We start from the raw sequence: 15,788 nt of genomic DNA on the forward strand, positions 1-15,788 counted from the left end.
TGGGTGTTAAGAGCAATATCGACCGCAATCGCTAAGTTTGTAGAACTTCATCCTGTGGCGCACGCGCACGCGGATGTGGTGTCAGTAATAAAACCATAAACAGCAGGAGCCAATAGCCTCCCAAGTTTTTTTAATACTTATATCAATTTAATATCCAAACTCAATGTAAAGCGGAATTATGGAAAACTAACAAAGAAAAAAAAATTCTCCCCACTTTTAACAGATACCAACCTTAAATATGTTTAATACATTTTATCAGGTTATCTTTGGTTATCTAGATAATCTTTAATTAACAGAGAGACTTTCTCTAAACATTTCATAGTGTTTCATCGGATTCGAATCACCGACCTTTACATTGCAAGACGAACTATACTAGCAATACGTCATACATTAACTAGCTCATCATCTACATATCCTTGCTACTTTAAACAATAAAACTTACAGTAATTTAAAATAATTAAACTTGTTTATAATTTAATATTCGCACGCAAACTATTAACCGTGACTAATATAATTAAACTTAACCAAGAACAACACTCTCGAAGTCTCTTTACCTCGACTTTGGTTTTTATTTATTAATTATGAAAAATTAAAATACTCAAAACACAAGTTCTGGAGTTTGGAGTATTGCAACATTGTTAGCTAAGGGCTCCCACCTGTTGTCGTAACTAATAAAGAAACCTGTATAATTAGACTTCAAGCAGTACCATTGTTTGTCACTTCGCCACAGAACACTTGCGGCCGTCGACCGTACAACACGTGCGATCCCACGCTCTGCTGAGTTACATTTTCAAAATCGATTTTATAATATCGATATTAATAATCGCGTTTTCGATTTTATAATAACTTATTTTAAATTCCGAATTCGTTATTGGAATTTTCGATTTGATTTTCGAACGATTTTTTTTTTGGAGTGCATTTGTTGACTGTTCGTGAAGTGTCTTGTGAAGAATTTGGAAAACAAACCGCGATGACCCCTGTTGGACTCCTGTTTAAGGTGAACAGGTGAGTCGGGTTCACCTATTTGTATGCGCACGGTCGCTCCATAGTATCACTTATACATACGTTCCAATTGGAAATGGGATGCGGGTCGTGAGAGTAATTTTCTTGCACCTTTTATTATTCAACCGAGAAAGCCATTATTATTATTATGTATGAGGCTTGTGGAAGGAATTAAAATGTTTATCATTTTCTACAAAATATTTTAAATGAAGAATAAGAGGTTCTTGGTAAATGCAAAATGTTTTTTTTTACTTTTACTATTTTTTCTTTTTTTTATTCTGGGTAAATTATAATATGACTGATATATATCAACTGCAGATAAGACGCAAAGGTTATTTTTAATATTAATTGATTTTTACTTCGATGATATTTTGCCAGTATTATTTAATTACCACTTGTACTAAATTATTCTAGAAAAAAAAAACCTATTAATTAAGTCTGTAACCAACGTCGTTAGAATATTCAAAAAATATTTCAAACCTGAAGGAATTGTAATATTTTAATATTTTCGTATAACAACGCCCTGAGCTACTGATTTGGCAAGTCCCTGCGTTGTCGTCGAACAATCGGTGTAATAGCCTTCACACGCACGCATCAACTAATTTTCTATTGTAAGTAACAAGTTGTATAACTTATACGATGGTCATGTGACCTTGTAGTCTCTGATTTGCAAGTCCTGCTTGATTGGTGCAAGTTCTACTAACTTAAAAAAAACCTTTACAATTAATTATCCAAATAATAATATACTCAAAATGTAAAATGTTCTAAAACAGGTGTTATATATTACAACAACTCTAATAAAATTGTAAATCTTTTTAAAATAATCCATACATCTTAAAAAAAAAATGGTGTGTTTGTATATAATGTCAGGAAAAAGATCATATTTCGTACTCATGATGTTTTTCCGTAGCTAATATATAAAAAAACAATTTTCAAAATGTTTGTCCGTCTGTCTGTATGTCTGTAATGCCGTGTTTGTTCCGGATAATCTCCGGAACGGCTGGACCGATTTTGATGGAACTTTGACTGGAAGGTAGCTGATGCACGCGAGCATATTATAGGCGTTTTTCATTCTGCGATGACGAAGTCACTGGAGACTGCTAGTTTAAAAAAAAAATTTAAGCCATACAAGGATTCCGGATGTCAACAGGCGTATGACATCAGAAGGCTTTACGTAATATTTCTAAATGTCTGACTGGATGTCCGTCATATGTATAAATATTCTTACGACTAATTATAAAACTAGGTTTACTATGGTTTATGGTCTGTCCTCGGCGGTATTTCCAAACCGCTACGAGTTAGGGTCCTTCAAGAAGCGAGCGTATCACCTTCTCAAAGGCCGGCAACGCATCTGCGATCCCTCTGGTATTGCAGATGTCCATGGGTGTCGATGAACACCTTGGTGTTCCCGCTGCTCGTTTGCCCCCTTCTCTTATAAAAAAAATAAAAAACGGTGATAGATTCATTTTTGAAATTTAATACGACACTTTTAAAAACGCCGCTGATGACAATACCACTTCTAAATCGTCGAAAGATCAAGTCTAAAAAAATAGAAAAAAAATTAAAACACCATTTAAGGTAAAGCCAAGTCTCCATTTTTAAGTTCCTTATATTTTAATTTATCTTTACATTTGAATATTCAATTAGTTTGGAGTTTTCAGTTCGCCAGCTAAAATCTTTTATTTATTAAAATTACTGTCAAAGTTAGTAAACTGGCTAATAATGTAGTAAATACGCAAAGCAATAAAATACATGAATACGACAGATGAACGGCAAAGGATCGCTTTCAGATATGGACAGCACTACAGTAGACTGGTTCCCGAGGATAGCATTACCTGTGTAACGGGAGGTCGCTGATTCGAATCGAATTGCACCGCGCTACCACTCACATGGTAATACTGCTATCTAGGATTTTAAATACAAAGATAAAAGTACTTAAAGCATAGTAGGGGATCTTGGTGTCTTTACCTTGCTTTTTTACTTTTAAATATATCGACGCTGGAAAGCATAAACGCTGTAACCCTTGAAATCGAGAATATGTTTTTCACACGTTAATAATTTCAACCAGTATCAAACGATAATGATTTTATTATAGGTTAGCACAAACTACACAACATTGCTAAATACCGCATACTTGTAGGCGTATCAGCTCACGAGTTATCATTTTTTTGGCTCTCCTGTAAAGTTCATACTTTCGGGGTTACAGCGTTTACACTTTCCAGCGTCGATATAGTCTGGCCACACTAAATGGAGGTAAGTGATCTCTGCTAACCCCTCTGGGTAACAGGCGTAAGGTGTGTTTAAATATATCGATGGATAATATGTACAAGGGACAAGGTAACAAATCGATGATTTATACTTTTTTGTGAAAAGCTTAGTTTAGTGTAGTTAACACCCTTAGTTTAGTTAGAACCCCTTAGTTTAGTGTAGTTAACAACATGCGCAAACCAAATACACATTAACAGGTGTAAATGTGTATATTTTGTGAAATAAAAGGGCCTATGCGGCCTCTTTTCCTGCATGGTCGAAACTTTGAGGGCCTCTCCTGAAAAGTTGTCAATTTGCACATTGACCCTTAATCGTAGGAGCCATTATTATGGAGATCTTTAACGCACGGAATAAGTGTTTGAAAACTATGCGCGGGAAAAAAACTTAATAACAAGTCTATGTGTTCTTCTAGACTATTATTTACATCTATTTAGCCAAATTTCAGCGAGATCATAAAGCCATTCTAGAGATACGTTGTAATAAACATCCATCCATGCATCCAAACCTCTATTCATCCAAACATTCACTTTTTTAATATTAGTAAGATAATAATTTAAGAGTTTTAAACTGTGATGTACATTATAACTTATTTTATTCCTATCTGTGTCTTAACTTGAAATAATAAAACGGATGAACTACTGTTATGATGTGTCTATTAAAGTGGAGCGATTTTCCTACAACTTATTCTACGCAGTATTTATCATTTACTTCAACATGAATTGTAAGAAATACTACTTTCTACATACATATTCTCATCAAAGTAATCTAAGAAAATTGTCTTTTCATGTACTAACTATTATCATTTCTTTCTTTGATGCTTAGTTTTTCTAAACTTACTAAGTTCAGTATTTCAAATTAAGTTCTTTTTTATTTATTTTTGTAGTAATTTAGTCTCGAATTAACAGATTTGTTTGATAACAAAACATCGATTTCTAATTTTGTCTGTCCCAGTTCTCCTAAAATATGTGATTTTTTTTTGTAAACATTTACAAATTGTTGATACGCGTTCACTATAATGTGTCACTGGTTTTATAAATAAGGCCTTAACCATGAAACAGTGTATTTTACGACTATCATATCGAAATACGATACAGAAGTTATACTCTGCCTTTCAGAAGTTTGTTTATAAAATGACAGGCGCAGGACAACGAGCGTGTTTTGAAAGTAGACGTCGCAACGATGTTACTTTTAAAGGACAATGCGTCTTGTTTTAATAAACGTATTTTGTTTTGCAAACAGTAATTTGTTTGACTACAGTCTACAGGTTTTTGTTATTAACTACATTTCTTTTTATAAAACGAGTTCGCTCTATAATTATCAGTGACATTTGAAGTTGTAGGTGTTTCAAATGAAAGTAAAATTATTTATATACAAGCTGTCGCCCGCGACTCTGTTCGCGCGGCATTAAAAAAACTTTATAAGTAGACTATGTGTTCTTCCAGACTATGTTCTATAACTGTGCCAAATTTCATCAAGTAGCGTTGAGGCGTTCTGGACATACCATCAAACAAACATCTATCCATCCATCTAACCATCATCCTTGGTCATAGTCATACATATATCAAGAAGATTAAGTCTAATAGCGAAAAAATACTTACTTTGAAGAAAAGAAAACTTCTACTTTACTCTAATATTCTTAAAGAACGGGAAAAATATTTAAAAAGAACCCAGTTATGGTTGTACACCGTTATAAATGAATTTAATCACTAGCTACAAGGCAAAGGTCTCTGTTGTTTACTTACTACGAAGATAAAAAACTAATAATTAACGCTTCTTTTAAGCGAATAGACTACGTTCTCGTAGTTTAACTGTTTCCGCGAGTTTATATGAAATCGCAGTGTCGTGATGGCATGTCTATTGTTAGTTTAGGTCTGTGAAAAGTCTTTTTACAAGCACTAACTGACTGACACTAACAAGAGTGGCGTGATAACACTTGATGTGTTGAGGTGGGAATAGTTATCATTTAGTTACAGTTATGTTATCTGGAAAAATACTTTATAAAAAAAACTTGAGAGGTGTCAAGGGACACCCGGATGGAACGAAGTTCCTTTCTATTAATTAGTGAAGGAACCAATGTTTATTCTATTAATAAAATACTTAAGTCTTCACAAGAAGTACATTTTATTTCTATGAATTTTCGTTATATATTGTCATGTCGTTGCCATGGTGAAGTAGCGCTCATTCGTCGTTAACATACTTACTATAGCAAAAAGTGTCGTGACAACTTTTCGTAAGAATTTTTTCCGTCTAGCCCCCTTTCACAACGCGCGATAAGGAACTTCGTTCCAATAATACCAACCACAGAGTTTTTAATGACCTTTAAAGGCGACCTGACAGTTAATCATGTAATTAGGATCAGTGGACTTAGCACAAATATTTGTGACAATCGCTATCGTATCTTCATAGACAAAATTTATATTAAAATTTGTGCAGCGCCCCCTATCGGGCGTAAAGTACACCAAAAATATCATGCTAAATTTTGACGATGAAATTACGAAGGCGCTTGTATTAAAAATTTGTGCTACACCCACAGTTCATTATTTAGAACTAATTTTCATTTGTTTTTATGTTCGGAAAGGGAAAAATAATCGCAAAAGACAATTTTATATGTATTATACGCTAACCAATGGTGCAAGTATGAGTTGCCGCGTGTTGCAACACTCGGTAAACAATCGCGTCGCATCTCATTGGCACACATCGCACTGTTGCGTTGCTTGCAGCATTCGATAGCCACGCTGTGTGACCGTACTTCAAATGGGTCACATGTACGCAGGGACTATTGAAAAGCGTGAGATCAAGTGACAAATGTTCGTAATAATAATTACTTAGAAAGTATTCTGAGAGAAAATTACAACTTAATTTATCTTCTTTTTTTCTACACCTTCTTACTTATTGACTAGTGACTACAGTAGTGCCTTTAATATTCAAGCTGTTTCTGACAAAGATTTACGAAGATTGATGTAAGCGCTAAGCTATCTTGGAAAGAACCTTTTACTCCTGCTAAAGACTTCTAATGTTTGTTTCTTTAAAGGAAGCACATGGTAGTGATTTAAAACCTACGGTCTAAACCGATGGATGTTATTAGACCTGTAAAAAACGATTAAAAAACTGTTATAGCTTTCGTGAAGTTCGTATTTCTAATAATAAAACTTTTGTTCAATCAATTCTCACGAGAGATTCATGTAGCCGATTTGTTCCGGATTGGATCCGGAAAAAATTGACGCCCAAGTCAGTACTAAAGTATTGAATTTTTGGGCAAATTTGCTTTAACACTATTGATATTAAAAAGTTACTTTTATCCATACTATTAAATTCAAAATTCACATTAATATCGCTTATATTGCATAATGCATCCAATATTGGCTTCAAATCTTTTTGAGCAAGGTCGAAGGACTGATACAGAACGCATTGCAACGTGGGCAAGTGGAACTAAACATTCTCCTGAGCCCACAACAGATTCGCAAGTGGGACTGGGCGTGGGCGTGGGAATACTCCTCATTGAAGCTCAGTGCTGAGGTAAATTGTTAATCACTTTTATAAATCTGCCTTTATGCACCTACACATAAATTATTGATTTATATAACTTATCAATACTTTATTGGTACATTTTATAAGATCGCAAGGATCAATTAAAATAAATTTGGAAGCCTTAATACAGACGTTTACGGAAAGAAATGAATTAATAGGACTTTATGTTAAAATGAATTTTTGAAAGTACACTATAAGATACTGGCAACTTAACAATAATAGCAACAAAATAAAGTGTTTATATACACGTAATAAAGAACAAATAAATTCAAATAAAATATATTCAAGGAACAGTAAAATATTACGAAGGTAATTACGCAGCCGCCGTAAAAATGAACGCGTCATTAGTTCTACAATAAATGCTCAGCTGACGCGGACATTGCTTCCTGATGTCACTTACGTCACTTTAATGCAGGAGGATCCACATCCACAAGATACCTTACGACTAGATACTTATTACTGCTAGAATTCACCAATTCTAACACTTAAGTCAGTACAGTCTACAATTAACAATAGCAGACGCTTGAAGTTCCTTGTAAATGATTTTATTCCACAGCCGATCAACCGCCACTATCGTCAATATTTGAACAATTTGAAATGCAATCTGGACGATGATTATACAGTAACGTAATTCGATACCGAACCTGGGATACGGCGAGCTCTTTGCGTTATTAACAGCTTGTATCGGGTAATAAAAACGGTGTAAACACGGCCCAGAGCAGCTGTAACCCAAGCTGTTGGGAAACCGCACCGCGCCCTCTGTTTGAACGGTTTATGGATTTATTACGTGATGGTGGCAGCAGTGCTACTTTTAACGGTTAGAAACTACGAATACAATTAAAAAAAGAAACAAAAGAACAAATTCCTTATAGTGCTGAATTTAAATTATTATATAAGAATAAAGAAATCTTTGTAGATATAAAATCAGGCAAGAGTTAAAGATAGTAAATAAATTTAATGGAAACTATAACACGAACATAGGCACAAAGTCTTTGCAAAAGCAGACTTGTCTACATCACTTGTAAACAAGCCCACAATATAAACAACTCATATTCGTCTTACGCTCTTCATAAACAATTATATTTCTTGTCGGCCCCGTAACGTGTGCCAATAAATCCACGCCACACTTGCCGCTCCATTATTCCAACCGATTATATTGATAATTAAGCAAATCATTCAACAGGAAACATCGAGATCGGATACAAAAAACAACGCATGCGTCCACTTGAATAATTCCTTAGCAATGCACGCGGTAACTGCGAAGATGTGTACTGACATCTAGCGAATTTTATACACAACAATCGGCGAAGCGTTGGTCGTCTTGTCTTATCTGTGCATCAACTGTCATTGTTTGTGTCGAAATGAAAACAAGTGACAGTTTTTACAAAATGGCGGCCGTTGATCGAACGATAATATAAAATGTGTGATCAATAGCTATACGACTCATCTAAAACAAAGACCCCGCCAACAAACTTAAATTTAGTTATACATGTTTTATATAAGTATGTCATATAGATTCATGTTGTACTAAAATGTCTAACTTAATCTCCAATTATATTAATAACTAGCTTTTACCCGCGACTCCGTCCGCGCGGAATAAAAAATAGAAAACGGGGTAAAAATTATCCTATGTCCGTTTCCTGGTTCTAAGCTACCTGCTCACCAATTTTCAGTCAAATCGATTCAGCCGTTCTTGAGTTATAAATAGTGTAACTAACACGACTTTTTTTATATATATAGAAGATATAGATGATATACAAGCAGTATATATCAAAATTACACTGGCACTGTAAATTGATTTGCTGTTCTGTGATCCATTAAGCGTTAGTATTTGATTCATGTATTGAATATTTTTATAGTGTGAGAAACTATTGAATAAATGTAATGGAATGCAATTAACTCATGTCACAAGTCATGAATGAAAGATCTAAAACATTTTTTATTAGTGCACGTGTGTAGTAAGGTTGTAAAGTCGTAATAAGTGTTTGTTTAGGGGTGTAACTTTTTATAGAGATTAAACTTCGTAAAATACATTAGAGATAAAACAAGTTTAGGTTAAGAGATGAATTTATCAAATTACTTGAATTTACTCCCGAGTATAATTTTTGAGATTAATATCAGTGTATTTAGATTGATTCTTTTGGGATTTAATTTTACTTAGGGTTTTTTTTACAGTCAATTAATTACTAATCAATTTTTCTTTGTTCCAGCGAGGGCTTGTTCACTTGTCCAGTAAATGCTTCTCCCGTCGATTACGCAAAGGTAAGATTTTTGTATTTATTTAATTAAACTTAAACATAATTTTATTATAATTCAATATTTATGACATGACATAAAGAATAAAGCTTTCATTAAATTAATTCATGTAAAAAAACTTAATTCGCTTTCCAGATCATTCACTTTTAATTTTGTAGAGTGCGCCAGTTATACACATCTATTATGTCTAATGAGCGCAATAGATGGCGCTGTGCTGTGTTCTATAACCACAACATTACCTGCCAAGGTAAATATTTCTCACCTGTTGACGTTGTCGTTCGTTCAAAATTCAATAAAGTCGTGGGTGGCCCAGAAATACAAGTGGTTTGAACAGCTGCCGCGAGATGGCGTTGTTACGATAGTAATAAAAACGAAGGGCCACAATCACATGCATTTTGGGTCGACATTTTATGACATCGTAACTTCTTAAAGGTATCTTCGACTTGGCTGTTAAAACAATTGTGGTGATTTAGACAATAAAGTATTGCTTCCGTTTAGCTTATAATAGCTGAATACAATTTATTTGAATGGAGACAACGTATATGCCTCCTTAGATTTATATTCACAATTAAATTATTATTAGACACCAATAATTACATATTTTTTGAGTCTTGGACACAAATCAATCATAATAAATGACAATTTGAAATACCAGTAAGGGCAGTGTCACATTAGTGGCATATCTCGTATCCAAGTTTATCGGATGCCTTTCGAATTCCGCGAGTTTCTTTGGCAATTAAATTTGACATGGAGCACGTGTGCACACGCCTTAGGTCAAGACTTTGTAAAAGTTACGAAGAAGCCTGATACTTATAAATGAAATTGGTATAAAATGCTTAATTACTGATCACTTACACTTACTTTTAAATCAAAATAAAAATAAAAAAACGTAATTAAGGAATTATTTTTATTTGTGATCAGGATTTTATAATCATAGCTTGATTACAATTGAAATTAATTTCGTTATGTCTTTTAAATTCGAGGTCCATTTCTGTATACACTTATAAAAAACTGATTCATCAAAAACGTTTCGGAAACATAGAAGTTAGACGTTCGACATTGAAGTTACGTCGAGGCCGCGACTTCGAGGGAGTCGTAATCAAATTAGTCATAACAACAATTAAATGATTCGTGCACGCTTTTTGCGCGGCCCCGCATATACAACGGCATTTATCAATTGACCATCCCAGTTTCCTGTTGCCTATGGCCGCTACACACGCAATCTTACTTTTTTCAATGTTCAAGGAATTTTACTGTAACAACACCTAAAATATTACCACCACACAGATTAAATATGAAGTATTTAATAAAAGCTTTTGAGTTAATAAAATATATCCTAGTTATGGTTTTTCAAAAGCTACATACCCAATGTAATATTAGAAGAGTATATTAATTTTGTATTGGTTATAACCTCGTTAAATACATCTTCACGAAAAACTCGTTTCAGGTCCATCTAAATTTAAGTCATTTTATATTCTATTATTACGTTAGTTTAACCCACAAATGAAATCTCTCGTACTGTGGTTGTAATTACTCTGCAATGTTAGTAACACAGCAGTGTACCACTCCTTTACATTATAGATCTCACAGAAATTGCCATACAATGCGCATTATTAGATCTAGAGTCTATTACCTTTGACATTTAGTGCGATTAAGTATTCAAGTCCAACAAAAAATCAAGCTGCTAAACAAAAACAGCGAATTGTCACGCGGCAGGCGAAAAGCATCGGTGTCACTCACCTCGCACGGCCTTGCAATGCTAACCGGTCGCATGCCGTCCCCCTCTAATGAGCTTTTATAAATACGTCTGTCTCTTTCTGACATTTTGTGCTTACGAGTGACGCGGACGTTCCTGTTATTGTTTTATGAGTTTTAAAAAATCATTTAAGGGATATTAAAAATATTAACACAGTAGGTTCGGAAATTGATTTGAGAATTTTTAGAGGACCTGGAAAGATTATTTTTTATTTTTCCCTTTTATTTTATAAATAAAATACAAGTTGCAATTAGTAATAAATTTAAAAATTAGAATAAATTATTATTAGGTTTTAATATTATTCAATGACACTAAACCATCGCAATAAAACAAAGAGTTCGTTTGACTAAATATTTTTTTAAGCTCACTTGAAATACGATTATTTTGAATTGTCAATGTCTGTTCTACTCATATGTAAGCGGTTGCCGTGCACCGGTGCGCGTGCGCAGCCGTGAGAAACACTGGCAGGAATTGACACGTTTGCTACACCTTGTTGAGTATCTCGATTCTATTGATACTTGATTCTAAAATATATGCTACGAAAAGAGTTTCATCTCTTAAGATAATAGATATAACTCTTTTCATCGACATGTAATTCTTATATAAGTCTTGAGCACGACAACAATGCCCGTAGATGGAATATCCTCATTATTTTTATATCCGAAACAATTTTGTATCAAATTAATATAATTAGCTGTATTGCACATAGCGTTGCCAGGCGTCCGGATAAAGCCGGACATAGCTAGGCTTTTTGAATGCGTGTCCGGCCAAAATAATCGGTTGTCCGGCTTTTTTTTGGCTTTTTACATTTCGCAAACGAGAGTGGCCGAGCGCAGATGATGAGAGTCGACAGACGGGCGTGTCTGGCCTTTCTACTCAAATGTCCGGCCAAACTGGCTGGTCTGTCCGGCTATTGGGTTTGGCGACCGGGCAACCCTAATTGCACATAGAAAAGAAAATTCAAAGCAAAAGTCATACAAATATTTATCGATTAAAACCCTATTGAAGAAAATTGATATAACAACCTATTAATTCAGTATTCTAAAATAATTATATATCCACTCTAAAGTTACAGGTTAAGTAATTACTAAAAATCCCTTCTTTACAAAGTTATCTATTACGACGTAACTTGTTCATTGACCTTTATGCGCTCAGTTTATGACAAACAGACATTCTTAACGTGAGAAAACGTAAGATAGTGATTGTGTGAGTGTACACCGCTCTGTGATAAAGTTTACGGTCATAAGAACTTTGATATGGATTAGTCAAGTTTAAATGACGTTAATAATGTATGTATGAAGCCAGGTGCAATAAAATTATGATGGGAGTTACATATATTTCGTGAATCAATTACTAATTTGAATATTTGAAATAATTGAATAACTGGAAGAATTGAAGTTAATTTTCAAGGTGGCTTATATGGGGTAGGGTTTTTGATTCAAAGTTAAAAACTGTAAACGGGTAAGAAAGAGTAAGATGATTGAATTAAGCAATGAAAATAATAAAACTAATAAAGCTAACATTTTCAAAATAAATATTCATCTTGAGAGACCCTCGTTCAATCCATCACACGCCACATAATTGTTTACAGCTCCTTTACACAAAATGTCCGCTCGAATAGATCTCTTATAATAGTGGACCCATGAATATATTCAAATTGGGACCCTTTTAAACGACGGTCGTCGACCTGATGTGTTCCCATGCTAGATTAATATTAAATTTAAAGCCATAGTACACAAAGGATAGTAGATGCATGTGATAATGACTCTATGCTCTATGGACTACAGATAATATCTGTTTTTAAATATTATGTGATCTATTGACCTCCCGTACCAATGACACCGAAAATTAAAACTTGTAAGTTCTTTTTTTTTAAGTTTTGATAGGAATTATTCTCGTGTGTTGTATGAAAAAAAACACTATTTTTAAGTACTTTTTGTTTTAAAAAAAATAATTCATTATGAATTCTCAATTACTTTATTTTTATTTTAATATCCAATCTTCCTTTTTTTTCTGAGGGATCGTTGACAGATAAAGGGTTGTGACAGACGCTATCATTATCTAAGTCTGTATTGTGAAAGGGGTGAATAGAGATAGAATTATTTCGGTTATCTTTTGTATAGTCGCTGGTTCGGATCCGGTTACTTCTATTCATAGATTTTATTGTTATTTAGATATATATATGCGTGAGATCTTTAACTAGTGTTTTCATATAGATTTTATGGTTAAATTTTTATTTAACATAATTGTCGTGGTACATGAGAAAAGAATAAATTATTTCTTATATATGGAACTTATTTTTCCCTTGTCCGTATTATCAATTACTAGATGTCTTCGCGACTATGTTCGCGCGGAATAAAAAACATAATAAGTAGCCTATGTGTTCTCCCAGACTATGTTCTATATCTGTGCTAAATTTCATCAAGATCCGTTGAGCAGTTCCAGAGATACCTTCAAACAAACATCCATCTAAACATTCGCATTTATAATATAAGTAAGATTAATTTTTGAATTTTAGTTACTAAGAGATGTTTTTGTAAATCGAAAATGACAATATTAAACCAGACAAAATAGATATACAATTATGGTAATTTTAATAATATTTAAAATATATCAATTCCTTTGTTTAATTATATTGACGTCAAGATGAAGTTTGAGATGGTAGATGTTATCAGGAATTCCATCAATGCCTTTGTTATGTAGAGCATCTGTTTGTGTTGTGTAGAGCACAGACAGGGCCGGCATAGGCACGGACTCGGACGTTACTGTATCGAATGTAAATCACCAGCTGTCATAGGTCACGCGTCTTAAATCTCTTATGAAGATTACATCTTATGGGCTATTCTGCAATTCAAGTGCTTTCCGAACTTGATTGATTCAAATAGTGTTAAAATAACAACTTGATAAAAAATTTTCTTTAAAATTTTGTTTTTTTTTTTAAACTTTTTGATGACTGTGGTGTGGATTTTTATTTGTGATCGATTGTCGTAGGCTCGAGGCACCAATTTTTTCCTTTTTGGCTACCTGGTACTGTTACCATATTCATATATATTCATATATTAGGTCCTTACATATGAAATTGGCGTTTTGTATGGGAGGAACAAAAAGTCGAAAATTTTTTAATATAATATATTTAATTAATCAAAGTATGAACCATTATTTTCTATGCACTTTTGCCATCTCATAGGTAGTTCATTGATCCCTTTACTAAAAAAACCAATCGGATGGGAATCAATAAAATCTTTGAAGGCGATTTGGACTGCCCCATCGGAGTTGAATTTTTTCCCTTGCAAGAAGTTATCCAAATTTCGAAAAAAATGGTAATCTGTTGGAGCAAGGTCCGGAGAGTACGGAGGATGTCTTAGACTTTCCAATTGAAGATCTTCTATTTTAGTAGCCGTCTGTTGCGCAGTGTGTGGTCTAGCGTTGTCGTGAAGCAGCAGTGGCGTGGAGCGATTGACCAGCCTAGGTTGTTTAGCCGCTAGCTTTTCCATCATGGTTTGCAATTGCTGACAATAGACATCAGCCGTAATAGTCTGGCCAGATTTGAGAAAACTGTAATGAACAATACCGGCACTAGTCCACCAAACGCTTACAAGTAACTTTTTTGGGGTTAATTTTCGCTTGGGGCAGGATTTGGCTGGCTGGCCAGGATCCAACCATTGCGCTGAGCGCTTCCGATTATCGTAAAGAACCCATTTTTCATCACAGGTAATGATTCGGTTTAAAATACCTTCATTATTGTGCCGGTTTAGTAATGTAACGCAACAGTCGACGCGCGTTTGCCGGTTTGCTTCAGTCAATTCGTGAGGTACCCACCTTTCAAGCTTTTTAATCTTCCCAATTTGCTTCAAGTGAATTAAAACAGTTTTATCACTAACATCGCAGCCTGCAGCTAACTCGGACGTGGTTTGCGATGGATCCGCTTCCACAATAGCCTTCAACTCTTCATTATCAACTTGAGTCTCAGGCCGTCCACGGGGCTTGTTCTGCAGATCGAAATTTCCAGAACGAAAACGTTGGAACCAAAAACGAACTGTGTTTTCTTTTGCAACACGACCGCCATACACATCATTCACCCTTCGAGTCGTTTCCGCAGCACTAGTGCCACGGCGGAACTCGTACTCGTAAATAATGCGATATTTTAAGTTTTCCATTTTGTAAAATGAGTGACGCAAACAGAAAAAAACAGAAGAAAAAAAACAAATGAATGACGGTCATCGAACCACAAATACATGAGTCTATAGCTGTACAAATTTGAATTTGGAATTCCTTACCAAAGAGGAGAAATTCGTGATTAAAGTGGCCAGTACGAAAAACGCCAATTTCATATGTAAGGACCTAATATTATTATTTCATAATAATGAAGAAATTTACAAGTTTTAACAAAAAGTTAGGTAAATTTGTGAACAAAATAACCATGACTTAATTTTTGTTTTAAAACTGTTTTAATCAAATCGTAAAATGAGCAACGAAAAATACTTTAAAAATAAAGTTGAAGAATCACCCGAATATTTATTCCCGCGTCCTGTCGGATTGTTCCCGAGCAACAAAGCCTTTGACACGGCAGCCATTTTTATCAGGAGCGAAGGCGCTAGATGCGCGTCACAGCGCCCGCTGGATAGATTATGATTACCACAGATAACTATCGGTAGGTTATCCATCAAATCATTTATTTTAGGATACTTAATAAAATTCATAATTTGACTTCGCCTAAATCAAAATTCAATTGTTATTGTGAGAAATATTTTGTTACCAATTAATTATTGTTGTAAATAAAAATAACTGAGACAACACATACTGCTGTGAAAACTTTCTTCGCGTCATCATCAACCTGCTCTTATCCTTATGGAGGTTCGGCACAGTATGTACCAACTATTCTTCCATACATTTCCATCAGCCGTCATATCTGAATTCACCCACTACTTTCGTATGTACATCCTCTTTCACACAATCCATCCATACTTTCTTTGGTCTT

At 34.3% G+C, this 15,788-nt stretch overlaps 1 protein-coding gene across 1 annotated transcript in view; it reads left to right on the forward strand.

The window, feature by feature from the left end:
* Nucleotides 1-870: 870 nt before the first annotated feature.
* The window catches only part of LOC106716301 (TNF receptor-associated factor 4), a 59,100-nt gene continuing 44,182 nt past the window's right edge, over nt 871-15,788 (forward strand). Inside the window, exons 1-2 of the mRNA XM_014509801.2 lie at nt 871-1,005; nt 9,009-9,060. Coding sequence (XP_014365287.1) covers nt 971-1,005; nt 9,009-9,060 — 87 coding nt within the window. The 5' untranslated portion in view covers nt 871-970. The remainder of the gene's footprint in view (nt 1,006-9,008; nt 9,061-15,788) is intronic.

This window comes from Papilio machaon, chromosome 4 (genome assembly GCF_912999745.1).
Source record: "Papilio machaon chromosome 4, ilPapMach1.1, whole genome shotgun sequence".
NCBI classification, from domain to species: Eukaryota; Metazoa; Arthropoda; class Insecta; order Lepidoptera; family Papilionidae; genus Papilio; species Papilio machaon.